Source organism: Erythrolamprus reginae, chromosome 3 (genome assembly GCF_031021105.1).
Source record: "Erythrolamprus reginae isolate rEryReg1 chromosome 3, rEryReg1.hap1, whole genome shotgun sequence".
NCBI lineage: Eukaryota > Metazoa > Chordata > Lepidosauria > Squamata > Dipsadidae > Erythrolamprus > Erythrolamprus reginae.
In genome coordinates this window covers 202,185,803-202,213,611 of record NC_091952.1, presented here as the reverse complement: position 1 = coordinate 202,213,611, position 27,809 = coordinate 202,185,803, and the positions used below count along the sequence as shown (strand labels likewise).

At 36.8% G+C, this 27,809-nt stretch overlaps 2 protein-coding genes across 6 annotated transcripts in view; one reads left to right on the top strand and one right to left on the bottom strand.

Moving 5' to 3' along the window:
* Positions 1-25,621, top strand: part of TMEM241 (transmembrane protein 241) — a 69,182-nt gene extending 43,561 nt beyond the window's left edge. The window contains exon 15 of one of the 3 annotated variants that reach the window (XM_070747634.1): positions 25,597-25,621. In XM_070747634.1, the coding sequence (XP_070603735.1) occupies position 25,597 (1 nt within the window). In that variant the 3' untranslated portion in view covers positions 25,598-25,621. Of the gene's footprint in view, positions 1-1,557; positions 1,585-8,786; positions 11,694-25,596 lie in introns of those variants that run through there. The other 2 variants (XM_070747632.1, XM_070747633.1) reach the window with 2 other exon arrangements.
* The window catches only part of CABLES1 (Cdk5 and Abl enzyme substrate 1), a 60,899-nt gene continuing 48,266 nt past the window's right edge, over positions 15,177-27,809 (bottom strand). For all 3 annotated transcript variants that reach the window (XM_070747629.1, XM_070747630.1, XM_070747631.1), the window contains 4 exons: positions 27,143-27,246; positions 19,446-19,552; positions 18,087-18,294; positions 15,177-16,870 (listed from right to left, as the gene is read on the bottom strand). In XM_070747629.1, the coding sequence (XP_070603730.1) occupies positions 16,730-16,870; positions 18,087-18,294; positions 19,446-19,552; positions 27,143-27,246 (560 nt within the window). In that variant the 3' untranslated portion in view covers positions 15,177-16,729. The remainder of the gene's footprint in view (positions 16,871-18,086; positions 18,295-19,445; positions 19,553-27,142; positions 27,247-27,809) is intronic.

The window sequence follows — 27,809 nt, the reverse complement described above, 5'->3', positions numbered from 1 at the left end:
AACAGACACATCCTTGGCTTACAATGAATAATGATTTTAGTATGTTATGGTGTAAGAAGGATATTGTTTATATAATACCAATCTTACAAATCATATTTCAGGAACAAAGGGCATCTGTATGATTTGCAAAAGAAATGAAATTAAGATTCCAAGAGAGCATAATACTTTCAAAATCCAAAAGCTTTGCTAGTTTGCCATGTAAAAAGGGACTTCCTTCTTATACATTGAACAAAGATTTGTTTTATTGATATAGCTGCGAAAGAAGCTTTGGGTTTTTTTTCTAATTGTAAAACCAAGTCAGGGAACTAAAATATCAGGCTGTAACATAGAACTGTTGGAAGAGACATAGAGTAGAGGAACATTTTGCTGATTTTGAGGGGGAGGAATGGGAGAATAGCCTTGAAGCCATTTGTTGCTCTTGCTCAAGATGAATGATACATGGGCTGACTTTTCTAGAAACAAAAGAGGAACCTCCTGAACCTCTGGTATCCTTTGTTCAGCTTATGCTGTTGGTCACATCAATACAGGACAGGACATGCCATATACAGAACCGGAATATGAGAAGCCAAAATTGGAGAAGTATCTTTGGAGCAGGTGTGATAGTAGTGACCTCCAGGATGATGATGATGATGATTATTATTATTATTTATTAAATTTGTATGCCACCCCTCTCCGTAGACTCGAGGCAGCTCACAGCAGTAATAGAAAAACAGTATAAATACAAATCTAATAATTAAAACTAAAAACCCATAATTTAAAAAATATGCACACAACATACCATACATAAACAATATAGGCCTGTGGAAGTTATCTCATTTCCCCCATGCCTGACGACAGAGGTGGGTTTTAAGGAGCTTACGAAAGTCGAGGAGGGTAGGGGCAATTCTGATCTCTGGGGGTGAGCTGGTTCCAGAGAGTCGGGGCCCCCACAGAGAAGGCTCTTCCCCTGGGTCCCGCCAAATGACATTGTTTAGTCAACGGGACCCGGAGAAGGCCAACTCTGTGGGACCTAATCGGTCGCTGGGATTCGTGCGGCAGAAGATGGTCCCGTAGATATTCTGGTCCAATGCCATGAAGGGCTTTATAGGTCATAACCAACACTTTGAATTGTGACTGGAAACTGATCGGCAACCAATGCAGACTGCGGAGTGTTGGTGTAACATGGGCATATTTGTGAAAGCCCATGATTGCTCTCGCAGCTGCATTCTGCACGATCTGAAGTTTCCGAACACTTTTCAGAGGTAGCCCCATGTAGAGAGCGTTACAGTAGTCGAGCCTCGAGGTGATGAGAGCATGAGTGACTGTGAGCAGTGAGCAGATGATAGGCAGTGTTACAGAAACACAAAAGGAAATTCAAGTGACCCACCCAAGCGGCTGTGGAGATTTCCTTCCAAATTCATTTAGTGAATAAATAATTCATATAAACACTCTTTAAAAATAAAATAGAAGTAAAAGATGAGACATAGGAGCAGCTTAGATTGGTGAGTCATTGCACCCTACCTGCAGGGCAGCAAAGCTTACTACTTGATTTTATTTTATTTATTATTTATTAATTAGACTTCTATGCCGCTCTTCTCAAAGCAACTCAGGGTGGCGTACAACATAATGAAAACAATATGTATGAAGAAATCTAATTATTGTTTAAAAAAGAATTATTAATTTAATCATTAAAAAAACAGTCATTCCCGTTCATTCAATTCATTCACAACATCAGCCGAATTTTCCATCCTTTCAGCCTAACACATATCACAAAGTTATTGTAAACATAAAGAAATGATCTGGAGATGGCTCAAATGAAAGCTGATATGGGCGAGATGAAAGATCAGATAAAGCAGATCCAACAAACTCTTCAAGAAAGTGATGACCGAGTAAAAAAAGTTGAAGAGCAAGCTGACAAAAATGAGAAAAGAATGGAGTATCTTGAAGGGAGAGCTGATGAAAGATACAAAAGATATGATGAATCTATCATCCAGCTGGAGATGCAACGAGCTTCGTACGGACTTCGATTTCAGAATATAAAAGAGGAAAAAGATGAAGACTTAAAAACGACTATGGCGGAAATCATTGGAGGCATACTTCAAGAGGACCCCATGGCTTTACAGAAAGAAATCGATGAAGTATACCGAATTTCGAATAGCTATATCCGTCGACACAACCTCCCAAGAGAGATACATATTAAATTTACAAGAAAGGCGTTGCGAGATGAGATACTTCATTATTCAAGAAACTCCCCGCCTCAACGACATGGAGTAGAAATAAAGATATTAAAACAAGTTCCAAGAAGTGTCAGAGAAAACAGAAGAGATTACCACTTTTTAACCAAAATCTTGATTAAAGAAAATATCACTTACCGTTGGCTTATTCCACAAGGACTTTCTCTGACATGGCGCTCTACAAGGTACAAACTGGAAAACGTAGATCAAGCTATGTTCTTTCTTGAACAGAGTGGCTTGGGCCACTCCGACCATGCAAGTAAGCAACTAGTGGTCCAACTACAACCAGTTCAACAGCAACCAGGGGAAAAATTACTAACTCAGCAAGAAGAAAACCTGGGGGCAACTGCCCAAGTAATAGAGCAGGACCAAGGTTCTAGAAGAGTTCAACCTCAGCGAGAAACCAAAAAACCTATTAAATGACAACGAGTAAAGACTTGAAAATCTTTTCCGTAAATGTTAATGGACTTAACGAACCAAGAAAAAGGAAGCAAATTTTTTCCAAAATCAGAAACCAAAATGTTCAGATTGCAATACTACAAGAAGTTCATATTAAAAAAGATAACCAAAAATTACTGTTGAATCCCAAAATTGGAAAAATGTATGCTGCATTAGCAGACCAAAAAAAAAGAGGTGTAGTGATGTATGTCAAGAATTCTATAAATTCCAAACAAATATATAAGGATAAAGAGGGTAGGATATTGATTGTACAAGTAGACATTGAACCCAGACCTCTAGTGGTTGTTTCTATTTATGCCCCCAATGAAGACCAAATGACATTCTATAAAAATTTACACCAAATAATAACAGATTTAGCTATTGATAATCTATTGATAATAGGTGATTTTAATGCTATCGCGAACAGACAATTAGACCACTCAGGAGGGGGAGGTAATAAAAAAAGGGGAAAAGGTAAAAAAACAAGAAGAAACTTGCTACCCAGTACTTTTCAAAAAATGAAAGCGGAACTATTATTAAGTGATATTTGGAGGGAAGGACACCCTCTCAAAAGGCAATTTACCTTTTATTCCAATCCTCACAAAATTTGGACGAGAATTGACATGTTATGGGCACCAAAAACGGTGGCAGAACAAATAAGAGAAGTTGACATAGACGTTAATACATGGGCCGATCACAATCCAATAGTGGTCTATATGACGATGAATAATAAACAGAACAATTGGCGGATGAACAGGTATATATTAAATGACAAGAAATATAAGGATTGGATTGAAAAGGAATTAAAAATATTTTTTGAAATTAATAAAACATCAGACACTACTCCACAGAACTTATGGGATACAGTTAAAGCGTACATAAGAGGTTTAACAATATCTTATACAGCAAAATACAATAAGGAAAAGAAATTAGAGTATTTACAATTAACAAACGAACTAAAACAATTAGAATCTTTATCGCAGCAACATACTAAGAATAGAGATCTAAAGACAGAAATAAACGTAATTAAACATAAAATTAGAGTTATATAACAAAACCAACTAACTGAAAAGATTAAAAGAGCAAAGCAACAATACTTTGAATATGCAAATAAACCTGGCAGATGGCTAGCGTATAAACTTAGAAAACAGAGTCAATCAAAATTAATCCAAAAATTGGAAGATAAAGATGGTAAAATAAAATACGATACAGAAGGTAAGGCAGACATTGTGTATAATTTTTATAAGGAATTATATGCTAAAGATCATGTCATTGAAGATGAAGTTTTTAACTATTTAGAGGCTTCAAATCTACCACAAATAACAGAAGATCAACAGGCTACCATGGATGGACCAATAACAATGGAGGAACTCCTAATAACAATTAAAAAACAGAAAAGCAACAAGGCCACAGGCCCAGATGCCATACCTGCAGAATGGTATAAGATAGATAATGAAACAATAAGAAACCATATGTTAGAAACTTTTAATTCCTGTAGACTTGACGGAAAAATTCCTAAATCTTGGTCAGAATCACTGACAACCTTAATACATAAACAGGGTACAGAACCAGAAAAAATCAAAAATTATAGGCCTATATCACTATTAAATGTAGACTATAAGATCTTTATTGCCATTTATGCAGAGAGACTCAAAGGAGTTATAAATGGAATAATACACCAAGACCAAAATGGGTTTCTTCCAGGGAGACAAATTAAAAATAATATTAGAACTGTAATAAATATACTAGAGTACTACGAACAACACCCAGATAAGATGGCATCTTTAATGTTTTTGGATGCTCAAAAAGCCTTTGACAACGTTAATTGGATGTTTATAAAAATGCAATTAAATAAAATGAGATTTGGCCCAAAATTTGTTAATCTAATAGATACCATATATTCAAAACAAACAACGAATATAATATTGAATAACAGTCAATTACCAATACTTGACATAAATAAGGGAGTTCGCCAAGGATGTCCTATATCACCACTGTTATTTATTATGACCCTTGAAACCTTATTAATTAAAATAAGAGCGGACCCCAGAATAAAAGGTTTAACCGTAGGAGATGAAATCTATAAACTCCAGGCCTTTGCAGATGATCTAATGTTTATAATTGAAGAACCGACTACAACAGTTCCTACTTTATTACAAACCATTGAACAATATGGAAACGTAGCAGGTTTAAAGATAAACAAAAACAAAACACATTACTTGACTAAAAATATGAACAAAACACTAGAAACTAAATTAGAAACTATTTCTGGAATAAAGACTGTAAAAAAGGTAAAATATTTAGGAATAAATTTAACAGCGAAAACAATAACATTAAAAAATGATAATTATATGAAATTGTTAGCAGAAATTAAAAAAGACTTAGCAACCTGGAACAATTTGAAAATATCTTTCTTAGGAAGAATTGCAACAATTAAGATGAACATTTTACCCAAGGTTTTATTTCTTTTTCAGACAATACCAATAAACCCAGGGGGTATCTTTTTAAAAACTTTAACCAACTTAGTTAAAAAATTTATATGGCAAGGTAAAAAAGCAAGGATAAAAATGAATTGTTTAGAAGATATCAAAGAAAGAGGAGGATTTGGCCTTCCAAATTGGAAATTATACTATCAGGCCGCCGCACTAACATGGCTTAGAGATTGGATAATCTTAGATAATAAAAGAACACTCGAATTAGAAGGACATGATTTAATGCTTGGATGGCACGCATTTTTATGGTATGATAAGGACAAAAACCATTCATATTTTAAAAGGCATACATTAAGGAAATACTTACTAGAAGTATGGAAAGATATAAAGAAGAATCATTTCTTAAGCATCCCAGATTGGTTAGCTCCCTTAGAAGCAATAACGCATCCAAAGTCTATAAAGGACAAGAAAATGACTCATAGATATAAAGAACTATTAAATGATCAGATGAAGCTTAAATCTAGAATTGAACTACAAGAAGAAGGGATAATAATAGATTGGTGGCACTATGCCCAGATCCGATCTAGATATCAGAAGGATAAAACTCTTTACATTTTTAATAAAAGTAAGAATCCTTTAACTACCTTAATAACCACTAACTCTACAAAAATGATAGGGAAAATATATAAACTACTTATTGCTCATAAAAATATAGAGTTGACTTTAAAAGATACTATGATAAGATGGTGTAGAAATATTGGTAAGGAAATAGATATAGACACATGGGAGAAAGTGTGGATTAATAATTGGAAAATGACTAAATCAGTTTCTTTAAAAGAAAACCAAATCAAAATGTTCTATAGATGGCATCTCCCACCAAATAGGATAGCAAAAATGTTTCCCAAAACATCCCCAATATGTTGGAAATGTAAGAAGGATATAGGAACTTACTATCATCAATGGTGGACATGTAGCAAAGCAAAACTATATTGGAAGATGATTGAAAAAATATTAAAAGAAATAATAAAACAAGATATAGATAATACCCCGGAATTTTATTTATTAGGTGTCACAACCCAGACTTATAAGAAAGAAATTTTTTATTTAATCATACATATATTAACTGCGGCTAGAATAATATATGCGCAAAACTGGAAAGGGGAGGAAATCCCCAAGGAAGAAGAGGTTATAGCTAAGATATTAGATTGCGCTGAAATGGATATGATGACAAGAAGATTAAACGATCAAGAGGATACTAAATTTTACGAAACATGGAATAACGTTTACAAATGGATAGATAAGAAAAAATAAGATATATCGTTAGTGGTTGTTTTTTCTTTCTCTTTATTTTGTATTAGTTTTTATTTAGATGATAATAATAGTAATATTAGTTTAAAAGGATTTTTTGATGATTATGATATAGCTATGTATGTATAAGTATAAGCAATATATTAAGATTTTTGAAGTATAATAGTTGAATTTAGTCTTACTGTTTAGATTGAAGGTTTAATACTATTTTATTATAGTAATTAGGATTATATTAAAGGTATCTTTCTTTTTTGGTAACTATGTTATACTAACCTTAATACCCACATTAAGATCTGTAAACTTCAATTCAAATTTATTAATTTTTTCTTTTTTTTATAATAGTTAATACATATGTATTCTTTTTCTATATTTGAATTTATACTTTCATAAGAAGCGGGGGAAATACACCCCCACTTTATGTTCATTGTTTGTTTGTATTTGTTTGTCTTTTTATGAAAAATAATAAAAAAACTATTAAAAAAAAAGAAAAAAAAGAAATGATCTGCAGCTTTGGTATTCCTTGGAAGGAAGGGCAGGATAAGATGTCCTTAATTGTATCTTAGGCATTTGCTAGGTTTATGCCCTAAACTTTACCAGATGTTCAAGGTGGTGTATGTAGCATTCTTTCCCCTCCCCTCATATTACCTCATAACAACTCTGTGAGGTAGTCTGAGAGAAAATGATTGGTATCCTCATGCAAATGGGTTTGAATTCAAGTCACCCAATCCTCCTTCAGCACTTTAACCACTATCCCATACAAATATGAAAAGATATTTAGTCATAGTTTGATTAATCCATACAATTCCATTCTCTTGAGAACAAATTGCATCCCTTCAAGAAAATTCCTAGTGCTCCGGAACAGTACAAAGAAGCAAATTTGTGATTTATTGACAGCACCATGGATAAGAAGTTGGTTTTCCTCATGTACAGGGTGTGTTTGTTCAAGCCACTGAGAACAATGTTCTGTCTTAAATATATTAATCAGAGGTCTATCTGCATTTAAATCGTGAGGATTGTACAACTCTAAGAATTTTAAAATAATTGGATGAGAGAGACATTTTGGGTTAAGTCATAGATGTCTGTGCAATTAAGAGTAAATATTAAGCCAATGAATTGGGACACACCAGTCATCAGGATCTATACCTTCTGGCTTTAGTAGCCTGCATAACTCATGCCAAGATTTACTGTCATTTGTAATTCAACAGCATTTGGAGGGTAAAAATTTCTTTGCATGCTTGCAGAGTCTGACAGACACCATTATTCTCAGAGCTTCCCTAGAGGAAAACATTGAACACTCCCTATAATCTTAGTTTGATCCAAACTAATATTTCAAACTGCCATGAATTAATCAGTGGCTCTGCCTTCCGGGATTTAACTGGGAAGAAAGGGCAGACTAGGAGGAAGAAAGTCTCAGGAGAAGCAGCTCTATATCCTTCCCATGTTGGTACCTTTTCTGGGACATAACCCCTAGGATTTGTTGATGTGTCTTATGGATGGAATCTGGGTGTTGTGGTTAGCTCTGGCCCAGCTCCTGCCCCAAGGACTGTGGCTGTGGGGGAGACATCCACATGCTGCAGGCCTGTTTTGCCCCCCATGGAATCTGCTGATGAAGGCTCCTCTGACCAAGAAGACATGAGTGACAGGGAGGAGGAGAGTGTGGCAGACAGCTCAGAAGGAGATCAATTATCTAGCTCCTCCTTGGATTCAGAACAAGAGTTAATGATGCAGCCACACATGCGGAGAGCGATGCATAGGCAACAACAACTGAGAGGTTATTATCAAAGAAAATGAAGCCACCTGTGGTTGGGTGGGGCTGTGGTAATTAGTGAGGCTGCTATAAATAGCAGCCTGTGGGTTTGGCCATTGTGGAGGATTATCTGATCGTTGTGTTTCGTGACTGCTTTACTGACTTTGACTTTTTGTGTACTGATTTTTCCCCGCTTTGAAACTAAACCAGAGCAAAGTGTGTTTCACTTTGTGAAAGAAGGACTGTGAATTGCCTCATAGCTGCAAGCTAAGTATCACAGAACTGATAAGGGACTTGTACAAATTACCAGTTTGTTTGGAGACGAGTGCTCTTTGCTATACCAAAAAAGGGCTTAGGTTAAGTGAATTTTCATTATAAAGAACATTGTTTTGAATTTTCAAACGTGTGTATGTCTGAAATTTGTACCTGTGAATTTTTGGGAGGAGTCTACCAGAGAGCCCAACAGAACATTGGGTAGCATCGTATTTTCAGCAAAACCAATCCATGCTTTCTTCAATTATTGAACAAGCTGAAAAAACTTCAGAATTAACTTCATTGGCTTTGGGTTATGCTGCCATGATTGCGTGTTTCTGGTGTTTGTTCTAGCAAATGTTTGCTAACAAAGTTTCTGCTATCCTTTCTTAACAGTCTTTTGCTGGCTGCATTTGCTGAAGTCTTTCTTCTTTACATTGAAAGGACTGGCACATGAACAACTGGCAAGTGGGGAAGATGACTCTTCAATGGGACCGCTCAATTATTGTTTTAAGAATAAGCATTAATGAAGACATGGAAGCAAACAGCAGGTTACAAGTGCAGTCCCATGATGGCTTTCTGTTGTGTTCCCACTTACTATACACTTGTACTGTTTCAGGTGTAACGAAATGTAACAACCAGCGTGCAGCAAAAACAAAACAACAGGGGGAAAAAACCCACACTCATAATCATAGTTCCCTCTAAGCTGAGCAGTGAGCAATCGCTCACTTAAAAATCATCATCAACTCAGAGTTTTTCAAACCTGCCCAGAAGCCGAGAGGGAAAGAGTGCCGCCCAGTCCCGAAGGGACTGCCGCTCAGACACTATACTTTTCCGCCCACCCCCCAAAAAATTAGAGGGAACACTGCTCATAATAAGAACCCCTCAAGTGAGGAAAAGACAATTAATTACAAGTTTGAGATCCGCATGACAAATAGTCTCAAATTTCATTTCGGGTCATATTGATCCGAGCAGAACAGCAAGATGGGGGGAAAAAAGTCCTATTCACAATAAAATCAAGACATCAGCTATTAGCAGAGGTCCCCACTCTTGGCAACTTTAAGACTTGTGGACTTCAACTCCCAGAATTCTCCAGCCAGCTCTTCTTAAGTATTAAAGTTGCCAAGTTTGAAGACCTCTGAGTAGGATTAATTCTACCTGTTCCTGTTTTTAAGCCATGCCTTCTGTTAATACCAATGCATAAAAATGGGATTTGATTCTTTTTTATTATGCTGAAATGAAGGACCATCACTAAACTGGGACTTCTCTGGTACTATCCAAACATTCCCTTGTTTCTTTCCTCAGGGCCAATCTTCTAATTGTAGCACTGTATTCAGATTATGATAGTAATCACAGAATGGAATAGATGACTCAATATCCCCTTCATGAAGCTCTGCATTAAGAGTTATTCGGATATTTTGCAGATAAACAGTACTTGTGTTACTCATCAGCTTGGAATACACATTACCTTGTAGGTAACATAATATAATTCCAGCTTCCTTATCCTCCTCCTGACACCGCATGGTAAGATATTGGCAGCAAATGTCTGTGGGAGGAATGGATCCATTGGCAAGCATCAGTACCATACTTTTCAGGGTGCCCTCCTCTCCCGCAGTGATACAGATACAATGAGCTCTCATATAATCCGACCTTAACATGCGAAAGTTTTGTTTTACCCAACCAGTGTAGGATACAGCCAATACAGGTAGTCCCCAACTTACGACGGGGATCTGTTCCCACGGCCGATCATAAGCCGAGTTTGGTGTAAGTCCGAATATTCCGATTTACACAAATATTCCAACTTACACGGTGGCGGCGGTGGCATCTTCAAGGAACCAACAGCCGGTGAAGCCTCCTGCTGAACGTTCGGGCGAGGGAATCTCCGTGGTGGGCGTTGCTTTAGCCTCCAAGGTTGCCCACTGTGGAGATCCCCTCGCCCGATGGTGGTGGCGGTGGCGGCAGCCACAGCGACTGCAGCAACGCAGTGCCGAGAAGAACCGGCTGTTGGTCCCTTGAAACCGGTCCTTCTCGGCGCTGCATTGCTGTAGCCTCCGAGGCCGTCCACTGCGGAGATCCCCTCGCCCGAACGGAGGTGGCAGCGGCACTGTGTTGCTGTAGCCTCCGAGGTCGCCCACCACGGAGATCCCCTCACCTGAACGGAGGTGGCAGCGGCGACGGCAGCCTCGGAGGCTGCAGCAACGCAGCGCCGAGAAAGACCGGCTGTTGGTCCCTTGAAGCTGCCGCCACCTCCGTTCGGGCGAGGGGATCTCTGCGGGGTCTCCGAAGCCGCTGCCCACCGTGGAGATCCCTTCACCCGAATGGAGGCGGCAGCAGCAACGGTGGCTTCGAAACTGTCCCCAGGTCGTCGTAACGACGAAACGTCATACGTCGGGGATGACGTAACCCGGGGACTACCTGTACACTATATTTTACACTTGGCAACTTTTAAGATATGCAGACTTCAACTCCCAGTATGCCTTTACAAGCCTGCTGTAAGGAAAACATTGGATGCAAAAAAAAATAAAAAATCCAACCAGACTATAAATGACCACTCATAAATAAATGATCATTACTCACTCTGATAGAATAAGTGCACTTTAACACTTACCCCTCTTTGTCAGTCCACACAACACTAATTGTGTCAACTCAGGTATACAAAATTACTTCCTTACAACACCTTGTATCATTGATTCACATACCCTAATCCAGTTAAACTGTTAACAAATTACAGTACATTAGTTGGGTTCAGACAATACTCCAACTCACATTATGCTTTTGTATGTTATATATGAACACAGCCATCTGTTGCCAATTTGCCTTAGCATGGACAAAATGTAAGCATATCGGCTAAGTTAATTTTGTTCCCATGGATACAGGGTTATAAGTACATGGTGGGTTGGCATTTTTGATTTCTAATAGATTTCCAAGCAAATAGATTTCCAATATACCTTGAAAAGAATTAATAACCCATTTGAAGGTCTTTTCCAATACGAGTCCTTTGTACTTTTTGGTGTGGTAAAAATAAAAATCACTGAATATTCAAATGTTGATTCTGATAGAATTGAATGGTAAGCAGGAAGGATATGGTTTAATATCCATCAAAATGAGATTGCATTCAGTTCTACTTTCTCTATAAAATGAAACCCTCTTAGAATCAAAAAACAAAAACAAAAAACCCACTCCATCCCAAAATCTGATGTGTGCGAAGGATTCTATGGAAAATAACACATAGAAATTAGGATGAGCGTACATGTGCAACACTAGTTCCACTGAATGAAAAATAAATGTGAAATTTACATTTAAGCAGTAGTCTGTTTTTTCACTCAAATGCTTAATTATTATTACTTCCTAAACATTTACACATAAGGATTATAAAACTTACCTGCATGTTATAATAAGTTCAGACTCTTCATACTTAACAAGAAAACACAGTGATATTGCATAGTTTCAAAATTCGGTCTTCAGCATTGTTTCATTTGAATGCAGTCTTTTTTAATAGCAAATATTTGTATCTTAAATATTTGTATCTTATAAGTATCTTATTCACAAACATTTTTGCATAGGAAAAGTTCTTGTCATGTGGATAAGGAGCTTGTTAAGATACAAGTAGTCTTCAACTTAATGACAAGTAGTCTTCCTTTAATGACCATTCACCATGATTGTTTTTCACACAACGTTATACCATCCCCAGTCACCTGATCAAACTTGGCAACTGACTCATATTTATGACAGTTGGAGTGATCTGGAGTCATGCGACCACTTTTTGCAGTATTCTGACAAGCAAAGTCAATGAGGAAGCCAGATTCACTTAACAACTATGTTACTAACTTAACTGTAGTGATTCTCTTAATAAATATGGCAAGAAGTCATAAAAAGGGGCAAAACTCACTTAACAGCTGTCCTGTTTAGCGGCAGAAATTTTGGGTTCAATAGTAGTTGTAATTCAAGAACTATCTTTGTCGCTTCCATTTTTCAAATCCTCAAAAGGAATGAATCATTTGCTTTATTTATTTAAAGCAAAAAAAAAACCCCACACCAAAAAACCCCAAATATACTTCAGATCACTCCAAGAGAAATATTTCAGCAAATATTATGAGTTTTATGCAGTCTTATTGCTAGAATCTGTCAATTTAAAAAGAGCAACAGAAGTAACAATGTTCAGCTCATTAACATTTCAGAAAAACCTGATTTTGAAGGTATCTGAATCTGATTCTCAGATTATTCAGAATAAAAAAGATTTTTTGCTACAGAGCTAGTCTAATATCTGATCTAGAACTGATTCCCAAACGAGCAAAGAGTATTGCTGTGTTCCTTCCTAGAAGGCAAACATTTGAGACATGATAAACACTGCATATATTCTGATGAATTCATGAGTCTGTTATGCAAAAGATTTCAAGTCTCTTCCCATCAAACATGTAAAAAAAAAAATTCTGTGTTTTAGCCTTGACAGCTTGAATATAAATGGACTTCAACTCCCAGAATTCCCCAGCCATCATTCACTTTGGGAGATTCTAGAAGCTGAAGTCCACAGAACTTCAGGTTGCCACTGTTGAAGAATACTACTCTACACTCAAGGTATCTGTAAACTTATAGGCACCCTTACTCAGATGAAAAATTCTACTGCCTTCCTCAAATCTGAAGCTTATTCAATTGGTATGTATATATACATATACCAAACAGTTTCATATTAAGCCCTTTAGCCTTAGGATGCACTGTCTAAGATCTCTAGGGCTACATATATATAATCCAGAGCCTTGGGTGTGACCAGTGTAGACTTTGCTTAACAACCGAGATTAGAATCCCAATTGTGGTTATAAATCAAGGATCACTTGTAGATTACTACAGGATAATAAATAATAACATTCAATTTTATTCATGCCAAATATAATTAAATTCAATTAAATGTTGTCTCAACCATACTGTGTACATTCCCATCTATTTTTGGACTTTCCCTTCTCTCAGAATACTAAAAAGCCTTAAATAAATGTTTTGTACCATTCCACTATAATCCATGCTGATATAGAGTGATGTCTCTACCAATGGAAGTTTCTAATTAAACTACAGTTGCAACATCTGGAAATATGTGCAGGCAAAGAATATATTCTTTGCATTATGCTATGGTCTAAATTATTTGTAACTTAATGTATCATTATAGACATTTTCATTATTACAAGATACAACCTGGTGTTTAGTTTAAAGCAAAAGCTGATTCAACATGCTTATTTTTTATTGAGAATGTAGTGGAAATCATTAAGAAATTTTATTAAGAGAATTTATTCTTGCTAAAGAGTTTGTTATATTGCATATTTTGGACTTTCAAAATTAATGTATTTTCTAAATATCCCATCTTTGTAAAAACAATTGTTTTTGAATTATAGCTTTGTGAAATTGTGTATAACTTCCTCTCCTTCTTTCACTTTCCCAAATAAAGTCCTATATTGAGACTGTGGTTTGAATTATATGATCAATTGATGTAAATACTTATGAAAAGACTATTTAATGATTTTTTTAAAAAAAATTAGCTAATAGTCCTAATTATTAATATCATTTAGAACACATCAGCATTTTTTCTTATAGGCAACACAATAGAAAATATTCAAAATGTAACTGGACAGTAACTAAGTGCCTTTTAATGAAAAGAGGTGACTATTTTTGGTAGCTAAATGGAGTTTCCTAATCCAATGATGGAGCAGCTTTGTCTTGGACTTCTGCATCTTTAATCAAGATAAGGACTGCCTTAATTAATTATAAAAGATTTTTCTTGGCAAGGATTATCTTTCATACTAAAATAAACAGATGGTGTCTCATAATAATAATAAAAAAAAAAGATTTGGATTTTGAAAATTGTGATCTTTGGATTTTCTCATAATATTATGAGATGTAGATACTTAAGTGTTCTGCAACAACTACAAGGAACATGCTGCTCTTACTCACATGTCTGAAATTATAATTCTGAAAGACCCAGCCTGTAGAATTGATGATCTGCTATTTCTTAAGAAATCTCTGAGAATACACTGGATATAGAACATCTATACACCCATTAATAGAACAGAATAGAATAACAGAGTTGGAAGGGACCTTGGAGGTCTTCTAGTCCAACTCCCTGCTAAACAGGAAACCATACACCACTTCAGACAAATGGCTATCCAACATCTTAAAAATTTTCAGTGTTGGAGCATTCACAACTTCTGGAGGCAAGTTGTTCCACTGATTAATTGTTTTAATTGTCAGGAAATTTTTCCTTAGTTCTAATCTCCTTGATTGGTTTCCACTCCTTGTTTCTTGTCCTAACCTTAAGTACTTTGAAGAAAAGCTTGACTTTTCCTTCTTTGTGGCAGCCCGACATATTGGAACAAGCCTCCCCATGTCCTTCCCATTAAACTAGACATATCCAGTTCCTGCAACTGTTCTTCATATATTTCTGTAAAAAAGATACTAGAATTGTAATTAATCATTAGCAGTCCTATAACCATCAATGACATGGCTATGGAAAATGTAGGTTCCATCAATTGAAGTGTAATTTCTGAATCGCATAGTATGATTTTCTCTGATCTGCATTCCTTATATCACACTCTATGTAGTAGTGGGTTTAATACAACTGTAGTAATGTCCCATTAGTCAACATAAATATATTGGAAGTCTACTATTGTTAAGTCTGAAGCCTTAAGTTCCATTTTTACATGTTCTTGTACTATTTTCATTTCCATGTCTGTTAATCCTAATATTAATGACTGATAAGAGGAACAAGAATAAAACAGTTGTTCAATTAATCTGCATTCCATGACAAACAATAAACACTTGATTTTATTTTAATTGTTGTGCCAGTTGTAGTCTCTACCAAGTGAATCAGCACTGGAAAAAGTGGGACATGAGCATAAACTATATATATAAAAATAGTAATTTAATTACCTGATGCTTGTTCTATAGAATGTTATGAAGCACATCCAGGTGTCTGTCATCTTTCAGATCTGTGATTGTGTGAGAATCTATGCGTACATACATTTATTTAGAAAACAGAATACATGGAAATTGCATCAGTTTGTCTACGACAAACCTGCTTTCTTTTGTTTTTAGCTTACATGTTGTAGTTTATGAACATGCAGTTTATAAAGTTTTTAATATTCCAGAGCAGTATGAAAAAGTGGCAATTTTAATAGCCCCTAATTTAAATTTGATTTTATACAGTCCTTTCTAATGAAAACAACAGTTGTTCAACAAATTTTCTTACCTTAGGTATGCATCTACTAGGGGGGGGGCTCAAGCCTGCTGCCGAATATGCCCTCAGCAGTACAACTTGCATTTTATAAAACACTGCTTAAACATAGAGCATCATCAATGTAACTTGGAATGCACTCTAACATAGAGTACAAAATAACAATATTACCAAGTGCAAATCTAACCATCTACACAGAGAAAAAAGTGCAGTGATTAAAAATATGCATGTGGCCTAAAACAAGATCTTCATATAATAGCTTCTTTGTTTTGAATATCTGAATGGCATCACATACAAAGGTGAAAACATAAGACCAATCATTTGTTTCTTATACATGTCGCTTTTTTAAAGTACTATGAACTTGGAAAAAAGTTGGTGTTGGGGTAATCAAATAATCAGGAATTACAAAATACTATCTGAGCTTATTCCAATGTAGCCACGTGTCTCTCTTCCAGTAGTTTTCGTAAAGAGAAAAAAGTTGTCCTCTGGTCTTTAGTAAACAATATCACTGCAATGATTCAAGGCTGCCACTGGGTTCCAAATTTGTCCAGTATTTTGTACACAACTGAACAGTCTACCCACCCACCAGGAAAAGTGCACTTTCAATAACAGTTACAAAAATAGATTGGCACATTGTTGACAGAGTGGCAATATAATCACAACCCATCATTGGTTTTGGATCCATTCGTTAGGTGGATATCAGCTCTAGCAGGAAATGCATCCAGTGCCAAGTGGGTTTTCCAACAGGATTTTTCCAAAAAAGTGTAAAAGAAAGGTGCTAATACTCCTCGTTCTTTCATGAATTATTCGGGCAACCCAGTAATGTTCTCTTTTGGTCCACAAAGTATTGTATGAATGTTCCCCCCATTGCCCACTCATGTGAACTCGTTCAACATTTGCGCTGAGTAGTTAAACAGTTCATCTAGCCTGAGAAGTCTTAAGGAATTCACTGTTTTATTCCTAATATCTGGTCAAAAAGCTGCATTGAAAAGAGAAAAAAGGGCACTGGGGCTTCTGCATCCCATTTTTTTTTCTTTTTTGCATTTTCAGTAGTAACTTGCTGCTCTTCTGAGCAAAATAGACAATAGTTTTTAAACCTCTCCCCCTTCTTGGAGGGTAGCCTGTGCTAGGAATTCTGGATCAAGCGTCTGTAATGCGGCATCACTTCGTGTTCAGGTAGATGAAGAGCAAATTCCAAGGCCACTAACACCGGGAACTCAAAGGCAATCAACTCTCGCCTATTCAAGCGGAACTTTTCTTCCAGTTTCTGTAACATAGCCAACAGTTAAAGCTTAGTATTTTAGGATGCTAATTGCAGGAAAGTACTTAAATAACGTTCCCTAATTTTATTTATTTATTTATTTATTTATTTATTTATTTATTTATTTATTTATTTATTATATTTGTATGCCGCCCCTCTCCGAAGACTCGGGGTGGCTAACAACAATAAAAAAGACAATGTAAACAAATCTAATATTAAAAATAATCTAAAAAACCCCAATTTAAAGAACCAATCATACAAACAAGCACACCATGTATAAATTCTATAAGCCTAGGGGGGAAGGGAAAATTTCAATTCCCCCATGCCTGATGACAGAGGTGGGTTTTAAGGAGCTTGCGAAAGGCAAGGAGGGTGGGGGCAACTCTGATATCTGGGGGGAGTTGGTTCCAGAGAGTCAGGGCCGCCACAGAGAAGGCTCTTCCCCTGGGTCCCGTTAGACGACATTGTTTAGTCGATGGGACCCGGAGAAGGCCAACTCTTTGGGACCTAACTGGTCGCTGGGATTCGTGCGGCAGAAGGCGGCCCCGGAGATATTCTGGTCCGATGCCATGAAGGGCTTTATAGGTCATAACCAACACTTTGAATTGTGACCGGAAACTGATTGGCAACCAATGCAGACTGCAGAGTGTTGGAGTAACATGGGCATGTTTAGGAAAGCCCATGATTTATTTATACATAAAGATAGTATCTGCCCAACCAGTTTGCTCAATCAGTATTGTTGCACTCCAAATCCATCAATTCAGCCATGCCACTTCCAGGACGCTCGAAGTACATATTCTCCATAGCAGCACCTATCTTCTGGAATTAACTTTCTCCCAAGATTTGAACCAACTACCCCAAACTGGTATTTTAAAGGATCCTGAAGATATACCTGTTTGCCCAGGCTTTTAGTGAGGACCTATGATGACCCTTTGTTTCTTTTCCTTGTTCTATGCTCTGTTATCCCGGCTCTTCTGCTATGTGTTCATTTTGGTTTTGCATACCTCCCTATGTTTAAATATTTTTTACATTCTGTAAACCACCCAGAATTGCTGGGAGTTGAACAGCGTAAAAATTTAATAAATTATTAGTATTATTAAAATAGAATTTCCTAATCACTTTAATTCTTTTTCACACAAATATAATACTTGATGTAACGACCGCAGAAGAAGACACAACCCTTCCCAACACTGGCCAAAAATTAATGGCCAGAGATACTTACATCTATAAGATGCCTGACTTCATGCTTTTTGATGTCACTGCCAATTTTGGCAGCTAGTAAGACGCATGCTCCTGCACAGAGTTTTCTGTTTTGCTTGTTGAGTTTTCCCTTGAGAGCAAGCTTTTCAAAATAGACAAAGGCCATAGCCACGGTAGGCTCCTCAAAACCACACTCTTCTTGAGCTAGTTTGCGCATTTCTCGCTTCAAGCTGAAAGAGGAAGGGAAATAAGTTACGTTGCCAAAGAAAACTGAAGATAATAACAATGTCTGTAATTTAGAAATTGTGCCTAAATATACATAGCTGAAATATTTGTGGTATAATGTTGCACATTATTCTCAGTATATGTAATTATTTATGCCTTCTGAATTTCTGAACGCTGAAATGTGCTTGTTTGAAACTATACCTACTTGCTTACATAATAATACGCCTGGTATTTTCTGTGCTGAACAAGACAAGATTCTAGGTAAAGAAACCAACATAGCAAGGGGCTGAACTACTTAAAACACTATTTGACAAGCAGAAATTCTAGTCTAACAGCTCTTCCTTATTTTTGCTGTTCCTACTATACTTTCCAGAATAGGGTTTCACTGCTGTCTCCAGGTTGAAGGCCACACCTAGCCTTTGGGTCGCATGCTATGAAAAATATGTGAAGGCCAAGGCAAGAAAGTGCTCTTGTGATACTTTCCCCTGTGCAACTGCAAAACTATAAAGTCTCTCCTAAACCTCTGGACAATTGCAAACAATAATTTGCAAATATAAGTTACAACCCTCTTCTTTTCTCTTAATCATGTTTTTGGACTGCAACTACACAATGTATCATGCAAAGGACATTATATTTATTTAAAAACAATAAGAGCTTAATGAATGGACTACAAGAAAAGAGGTGTATAACTGTATGCAATGTGCTAAAATTATTCCAGCTGGTTAACTAGAACTTGGATATCACCAATTTGCTTTTCCAGGTAGTTCCTCAATTATACATAATTGATTTCCTTAGCAGTCATTAATAAAATGCAATTAGGATAAATTGTTCCATCAACTAATCCTGTTAATGAGTCTCAAATTCTTGTCTGACCCTAAACTATCCAATAGGATTTTTTTCTGTTTTGTTTACTGCCTTTACAAAAGTTCTCACCTCCCGTAAGTCTTTTCTTTCAGGCATTTATATTTAATTATTAAAACACTGAAGTCAATAATATATACCTAGGTCCATGTGCTATCTTATTTACTGAACATCTGATCAGGAAGCAGCTGATTGTTTAGTGTCCTTAAAGGTCATTTTGCAGAAAATCCACTGTTAATGTTTTACCTTTGATATATACTAAATATATCAAAGGGTAGTTGCCTGGGATTAGTACCTTCGTATTTTACTGAGTGTCAACTTGATGTGAGGAAACTTCTCCTTGAAGGTCTCATTCATATCTTTCTTAAGGTCTGATGGCTTCACATAATCAATGACTGTAGTCTGTAATATATTACAAACAAGATTTAATATCCATTTGATATTAGAATCTCTGCCTCTATCTTTCAAAAATTACCATGGTAATTATTTTCTGTTTCATCAAAGAAAAAAAAAAGTTTGTGGTATTTTAAAAACAATATAAATATTATTGCATAGGCCTTCATAAGCTCAAGATTTATCAAAATCCACAAATAGTGTAAATATGGATGCGTGGACATGCACACATACACACACATACATTACTAATTACTTTTTCACGATTGGCTGGGTAAAGGGCAGCAGTAGGTTTGCATGAAAGCTACTCTGAATTTAATTGCTGGAAACAATTATTCAGAAAGACGTGCCCAGCAGAATTTTTGCAAGTTGTAAATTAGTTGCTTAAGGCAATTTGGAAGCTGACTACTTACAGTAGCCAAAATGCACCTTGAATGTAAAGTTACTCATGTACACTCCAGACTGAGTGGTTACAAGCCCTATTGAAGTATCATGTAGTTGAGGATTTATGGGATCTAATTCATAGTTATGGTTTAAGCATTTGGACCGGTGCCCATAGGAATCAAGCCTATTCTTTGATGCTTATCTATCATAGATAATAAAATCTAGCAGGAAGGATGGTAACCAGTAAGTTACATATATGTTTAGGAAGCCAATTTCTTAGACTAGATGTAAACAACCTTGTAGATAGAGAAGCCATATTTTTAAAGTATGAGATTCCTCAAAGAATCTCAAGGGGCATAGCCAATAATACTGTGTTTTATGAAAGTGGCATGGGTTCTTAGAAGAAGAGAAAATTTAGCATAAAACATTAAACCTAGCAGAGGTTTCACAAAGCTATTTTAATTTTTATTCCCCCTCCCAAAAACCCCAAACCGACACCTGGGCCGTTGAAAAAGGGTATTTTGATATATTTTTAATGGCATGATCTTGGATAGTTTAGAGAAACGTTCTACCCCAGAAGGAAATAATTTAATATTTTTTAGTATTTAGGGAGCTTCTAAATAAAAATAATATAAAAGTTCCCAATACAATTTATTTCTAACCCTCACAACTCAGGTTTTACATTTACCAGAACAATCAAATAGCAGGCTAGCAGCAGTCATGGCACATAAAAACTCTAAAAATGTTATTGTGTGGTACATAATCTCTCTCTCTGCCCTTCTGGCCCCCTTCTCTCCCTCTCTCTCTCTCACACACACACACACAATTTTGAGATATTTAAGAAAGTCCAGTTTAAGAGGTTGCCAATTTGCAGCAAGGTACACTGCATATGTCCTGCAAACCATGGGTTGCTAACCTCTCATTTAAATCCATTTTTAAATCCACCACTTCAACCCTAATTATAGTTTTTAAACACTAGAGGTTTGTATTATATTAGAGATAGAGGAATGACTATTCCATTGCAAGTCCTATTCCATATTGCAGAAGCACCTTATTCATTACTGGGGGAGGGGTTTCCCTTGTTTTAATGATACCATTACACACATTACATCTGCACAACTGTATCCTATTGGAGAAGCTACTGGTAGCTGTGGTTTGAATTGTGATCCCATAAAATGACAGTCCTCAGTGGTTTCTCCAGTGAAATCAGTTTATTTGTCTTGAGAGGCTACTTGAATGCAGTGGTGGGCTAGATATAAATCAATACATTGAATCTGAATCTGACAGAATTACTGTATACAAACAGCTGTCAAGTTTCAGAATTAGGGAGATGGCCTATATTTTTTTCCTTTAAAGAAACAAGTTTGTATTTTATGGCGGTCCTTGACCCCAAACTATCAAAACAGACACATTTCAATGGTGCTTAGGTTCAGCTTGTGCACTAGCTATTAAGTATGGTTATTTTTAATTCTCACATATGATCTGTCTGTCTGTCTGTCTGTCTGTCTGTCTGGTCTGGTCTGGTCTGGTCTGGTCTGGTCTGGTCTGGTCTGGTCTGGTCTGGTCTGGTCTGGTCTGGTCTGTCTGTCTGTCTGTCTGTCTGTCTGTCTGTCTGTCTGTCTGTCTGTCTGTCTGTCTATCTATCTATCTATCTATCTATCTATCTATCTACAAATGAGATAGATTCACAGTAGTAATGAAGTTGAAACATTTGTTTTTACTCTTAAAAATATTAATGAGTACATTTACGCTAGCTTGCTAGAAGATTCACAAATTAAATTCTATGTGCTAGAAAGTATTCCTGCCTATGTGGTTTTTTAAGCTATAACTTTCATAATGTACATATACAGTACTTTGTAATGTTTTGCTCTTGAATTATTAAGTAAATCAATTTGATCTGTATTTCTAATGAAGATACTAAGAAAATCGCTTCACTTTTGTAACATTACAGCCTGTCATTGAATTGGTTAAAATACAGATTATTTTTCCATAATGGTTCAAAGTTATGACTAGTATTGAATGAAGGAATTTACAATCCATGCCAGAAGTTATGGCTATGGCAGCACCCTCAGGTGCTTGGCAGTTAATCCGCATTTAGGACTGCAGGAATGCTGCAATTTCTCCACTCACCAATTCCCTCCCCATCCCCCCTCTATGTCTTTTATGGGCCAGTGCCGTGACTGCCAAGTGCCACTGTGCGTGGTAATTAAAAAACACAGTTCTGGGATTAAAGGCTGGTGGGGACAATTCCAGCAGTCCTGCAATCAATTTGAAAAATGATGCAAGATACTACATCTTTGATTATTTCCTGTATATTTTTGTGGAAAAGAATAAAACAAGAGTTGTCAGAGATTATTTATGAAGTTCTGAAGTGTACAAAACCTCTCAGATATACAACTGTAAATTTTACTAATCTTTAAAATATAAAGGCCAAGAAAATACCAAATGACCTGTCCAGTTTTTCATCCCTAAACAGTGTTGAATGTGGCAGACTGTTTACTTTTGAAGACATGAAATATGATGTTAGCACTTAAATGTAGGAGAACAGTTGGCACGAGTCCATTGGAGCTGGTAGTTATTTATCCTGGCAGGCATTCAACTGTTCAGCCAGACACAGCACTAATCCCCTTCAGTGGAATGGACAACTAAATATGAGGTGCTCCCCTGCAGCACAATTTAAGTCCTTTTGAATTTTGGCTATAACTCACTATTGAGACAAGCCACCATGGAGAATTTCTTGACTATGAAAGCAATTCTAAATAATTCCTGAGGTTTCCAAGTAACTATCAAATTTGGAAATTGTTAAGGAGTGTTCAGAACCCTTGAGTTATCAAGGACATGCACAGAGGAAAACGTGGGATTCCAGGAGATATCCAGGAGATATGAGTAATTATTCAGTCATACAAGACAGGTACATAAAGTGTATAAAATAGTGTTTACTTTAGAAATAGCACAGTCAAGTTAAATAATCTGGTCATACACATTCAAATCAGTCAATATCTCTCAATACAATAATAATATTACAAGCCTGTCTTTGTCTTACATATCAGACATACATTACAGCTTACAAATACAGTAATACCTTGTCTTACGAACTTAATTGGTTCCCAGATGAGGTTCATAAGGCAAAAAGTTTGTAAGACGAAACAATGTTTCCCATAGGAAACAATGTAAAATCAATTAATGCATGCAAGAATCCCCCCCCCTGCAAAAATGGCATTCCATTGGGTGCCGCCGCCCGACTGCTACCTTTTGAAACAGCCGGGCGCTTCTCAGCATTCTCCCGAATGCCGAACCCGGAAGTTCGGCAAAAGTTCAGGTTCGGCATTCGGGAGGATGCCGAGAAGCCCCGCCGCCCGGCTATCAGTTTTGCAAAAGAGCCGTGGAGCTGTTGGCCGGTCGGGAGGCTCAAACGGAGGTGGGGAATCCCAATAGGGAATTCCATGGGCGGAGCTTTGACGTCATGGAGATGTCCTTCCTGGCCGGCCAAAACATGGACTCCAGGAAGGACGTCTTCATGATGTCAAAGCTCCGCCCATGGAATTTCCTGTTGGGATTCCCCACCTCCGTTTGAGCCTCCTGACCGGCCGACAGCTCCGCGGCTCTTTTGCAAAGCTGACAGCCGGGCGGCGGGGCTTCTTGGCGTTCTCCTGAACCCGAACGCCGAACTTTTGCTGAACTTCTGGGTTCGCCGTTCGGGAGGATGCCGAGAAGCCCCCCGACTGTTTCAAAAGGTGACAGCCGGGCAGCGGGGCTTCTCGGTGGCCACCCGAACCCGAACTTTTGCTGAACTTCCGGGTTTGGCGTTCGGGCGGCGGGTTCGTAAGGCAGAAAAAGTTCATAAGAAGAGGCAAAAAAATTCTGAACCCCGGGTTCGTATCTCGGAAAATTCGTATGATGAGGGGTTCGTATCACGAGGTACCACTGTATATTAAACTACCATCAAACACACAGAACTTACTACAGCAGTCTCAGTGAATCAACAGAAAGGGGGGGGAGTCCCTCTTATGGCTATTTGCAACACTATTTCTTAAAGCTATAGTACTTCAATACATATAAACCAGTGGTTCTCAACCTTTCTAATGCAGCAACCCCTTAATACAGTTCCTCGTGTTGTGGTGACCTACAACCATAAATCTAGCACCAGTTCTCCCAACAAAGCTCCAAGCTGATTGGCAGGAAGGTCAGAAGGACACCCCCACTGCAAATGCTTATTGGTCGGATTGTAAGGAACACCATGGGAAATTAGTCTTTTCCAATGGTCTTAGACGACCCTTATAAAATGGTCGCTCGACCCCCAAAGGGGAGATAAGCATTCATTGTTAGCTCGTTTATTATTTCACACCCAACTGTTTTGTACATAGTACTAACAGAAATAACCTGAAGCAAAATCATAGCTCCCTATAAATTTTTTTAAAATAATTTCCAAGCTGGAAAAAGATGAAACATTTGCAAATTAGATAAACAAGCATCATATATTGTTAAGTTATGTGCAGAAATTTTTGGATCTGTGTAGCTATTTCTTATTTTCCAAATTAATCAACATCAAAGCATTCAGACATGCTATGGTGCAAGAAATTTGGCTGCAAAAGCCACCTTTATTTTTAGGTAAGTCTGAGATAAAGTGATGCTACTTTAAAAGCATCATTAATTTTAGTGCTGGGATTCCTTTAAAGCAGTGACATCTATTTTCAAGCTTATGTGTCATCTAAAATGAAGTCTAAAAAGCTTCCAAATTGCTTTGGAAATAGTTATCCACCATGGCATTTAGAAATAGACAGGATAATGCAATGTATTATCTTTAAAAAAAACCACTTCAGCCCAAGCAGAAGTCTTTCAGGACTGTTTGCCTGTATCAGTTCTTGGATCATCTTGAATGCATACACGCATAGTGTAGTGACAGGCACAGCTACTTCTGGGGAAATCCAATGCCGTGCATGCAGTCTTTATTGATATACTTTCTATTTTCTTCTTCCTTCTGCAGAATCATGAAGAAATGTCTCTCCTCAACATTTGTATGTTGAATGTGGAGGGGAATTTTTTTTTTTTTAAGAAAAAAACATTTGTTGGAAACATCCTCAATCTACAAGAGTAGATTTGGAAACAGGGAAGGATCTAATTGCAGGGGGTAAATTATATTTTTCCCTATGCATCTTACAAAGCTATTTTGTAATGGAATGGATTGCACTGGAATATAACCTTTTGCCAGACTGTAAACAGATGTATTTTTCAGTATACAAGCTGACAAAAACATAGCGCTGCCAAAAAACATTCTGTTTTTAACCTAGATATAGAGATTGGGTTAGCTAGCCACAACTACAATCTATTTCCCTGTCCTTCCAACCACACACATAGAAATTCACATTCCTTGAAAAACAAGTAGTGGAGAAAGAAGACTCCGTTTGCATTTGTTCTTTCCCTTTTAAGCCGCTGTTGAAATTACATCCCAGAGTACTATATTCTTAGTAGTGGAAATACTTTATGTCAATCCCCTTCCAAAGCATGCTCCATAAACTTATGCAGTGCTATCAAGGCACATTTCTTCTAATAAATCCAAATGCCTCAAATTTTAAAACTTTTGTGGTGATGTTTCCCCCTCTCCCCAAATTCTTTCCTAATTCTGTCAATTATGTCCCTGGACTACTAACATAATTCTTCTCCCAAACTAGAACAAAAACAACAAAACAAGAGTGCAAGAGTATGACGTTTGAATACATTGTACAGAAGCTGGTTTACACCACTATTTCGGACCATTTTGTATATTCTACTTTGACCCATCCCGTGAATGTATGTATGTGCCTGTCCTCACCCGCGAGACAGAACAATTTTACAAGACTGAAGCTGCCAAGCTGTAATGACATAAGCCTGCCAACAATCGACTGCTTAATTACAAACCAGATTTCAGCACGCAGAGAACAAGCTGTTCCATGCTGATACAAGGGCCACTCTCAGTTCGGCACCCTTGTAAAATGTAGCAATTAAAATAACTGTATTCTCCTTAAAGTTGCAGATTATTTTGCCTTTTTGTTAAGACAGTGAGCAGAATCCAATGTCATGCAAGTGGAAACCTCCTTGTGCATGATTGTTTTTGCTTTTCTCCTCATCCTTTCAATTTCCTTCCACATATTTGCCCTCAAAGTCTGTTCCTGCTGACTGAGGACTAGAAAGCCAAACAATTTAAGTTAGTTTTATAACTAACTGCTTATACAAAGAGATCTACACATAATTGAGGTTAGTTGGGGGAAAGACCAGAAGCAACATGAGAAAATATTATTTTATTGAAAGAGTAGTAGATGCTTGGAACAAACTTCCAGCAGACCTGGTTGGTAAATCCACAGTAATTGAATTTAAAGATGCCGGAGATAAACATATATTCATCCTAAGATAAAATACAGGAAATAGTATAAGGGCAGACTAGATGGACCATGAGGTCTTTTTCCTGCTCTCAATCTTCTACGTTTCTGTTTTTATCTATTTATTTTATTTATTTATTTTGTCCAATAAATAAATTAAAATAAATAGATAGAAACATAGAAGATTGAGAGCAGGAAAAAGACCTCATGGTCCATCTAGTCTGCCCTTATACTATTTCCTGTATTTTATCTTAGGATGGATATATGTGTATCTCAGGCATCTACACATAATGCATTTGATAGTAGCTATACTGGAATGATTCATGATCACAATTAGACCTAGGTATACTGTTGGATGTCCATCTTGTAAATCATATAGTATGATTTTAAACCACTGGATTTATTGCTGGGATATCACATGAACCAGCTCTTAATATCAGCATTATTGTTTTCTCTTTTAAGGAAGGATGAATTATAACTCTTAGCAGCAGCACCAGACTTTTCTGAAATCTAAATGGAAGTTGAAACAGTCCCTTTTATAAAATATTACAAGATGTTGATAAACAGAAAAACAGTATCTCAACAGTAATGGAGGGCATATGAGAAAATAGGAGGGCAGCTATTCCATAAAAATGTATTAAGGCACCCTTGATGTTGCTGAAGCACGGAGAAAAATCAAATGGTATCACTGTCCTTTTTTTTCATTCTATGAGCGCTATTCCAATTTCAGAGCAATCATAAGTAATTCACTACCCACAGACAACATAATAGTAATCAAACCATATAAAAATCAGAAATATATACAACTATTGCGATTGAAATGTAACTAACTACCTGTCACATTACTGAGTATTATACTCACCATGTAGGAAGGAAATATCAGCACCCGCTTATGTTTTCCACATGGCCACTGAGGATCATCTAGAAGATTGGGGTTGTATTCAATATAATCTCCCAAGTCACTGCCTATGAAGAATATTAATTTATTTTATTTATTTATTTATTTTGTCCAATACACAATGAGGGTTTTAGTGGGTATATATCTATATACACATAGTAAAATACATGATGAAGGTTATAGAGGAGATACTCATAGTAAATATATATCTAAGAAAGAATAGAAAAGATATAGTAATAGAACATATCAATGAAAGAATAGAAGAAGAGATATAGGAATAGAAGAAAGGTATAGGAGATATAGGAGAGCAATAGGACAGGGGACGGAAGGCACTCTAGTGCACTTGTACTCGCCCCTAATAAAAAGAAGCAACTGCATGATCAAATTATGTAATATTGCCTGCCTTCATTTTTGTATCTAAAATATATATTCAATACTAAACGAGGTGAGCCAGGGTATAAAGCTGATATAGTTTCCAACGACAATTTAGGACTGAAGTAGATTGATGTACAGATAGGTACAAGAAATATTAAGTAAGAGAATCACATGATGTAGATCAGAAAAGGAAGCAGGTTTTCTAAATGATAGACAATGAATTTTGTATCAGCTCTGTTATTGGATCAAAATAGAG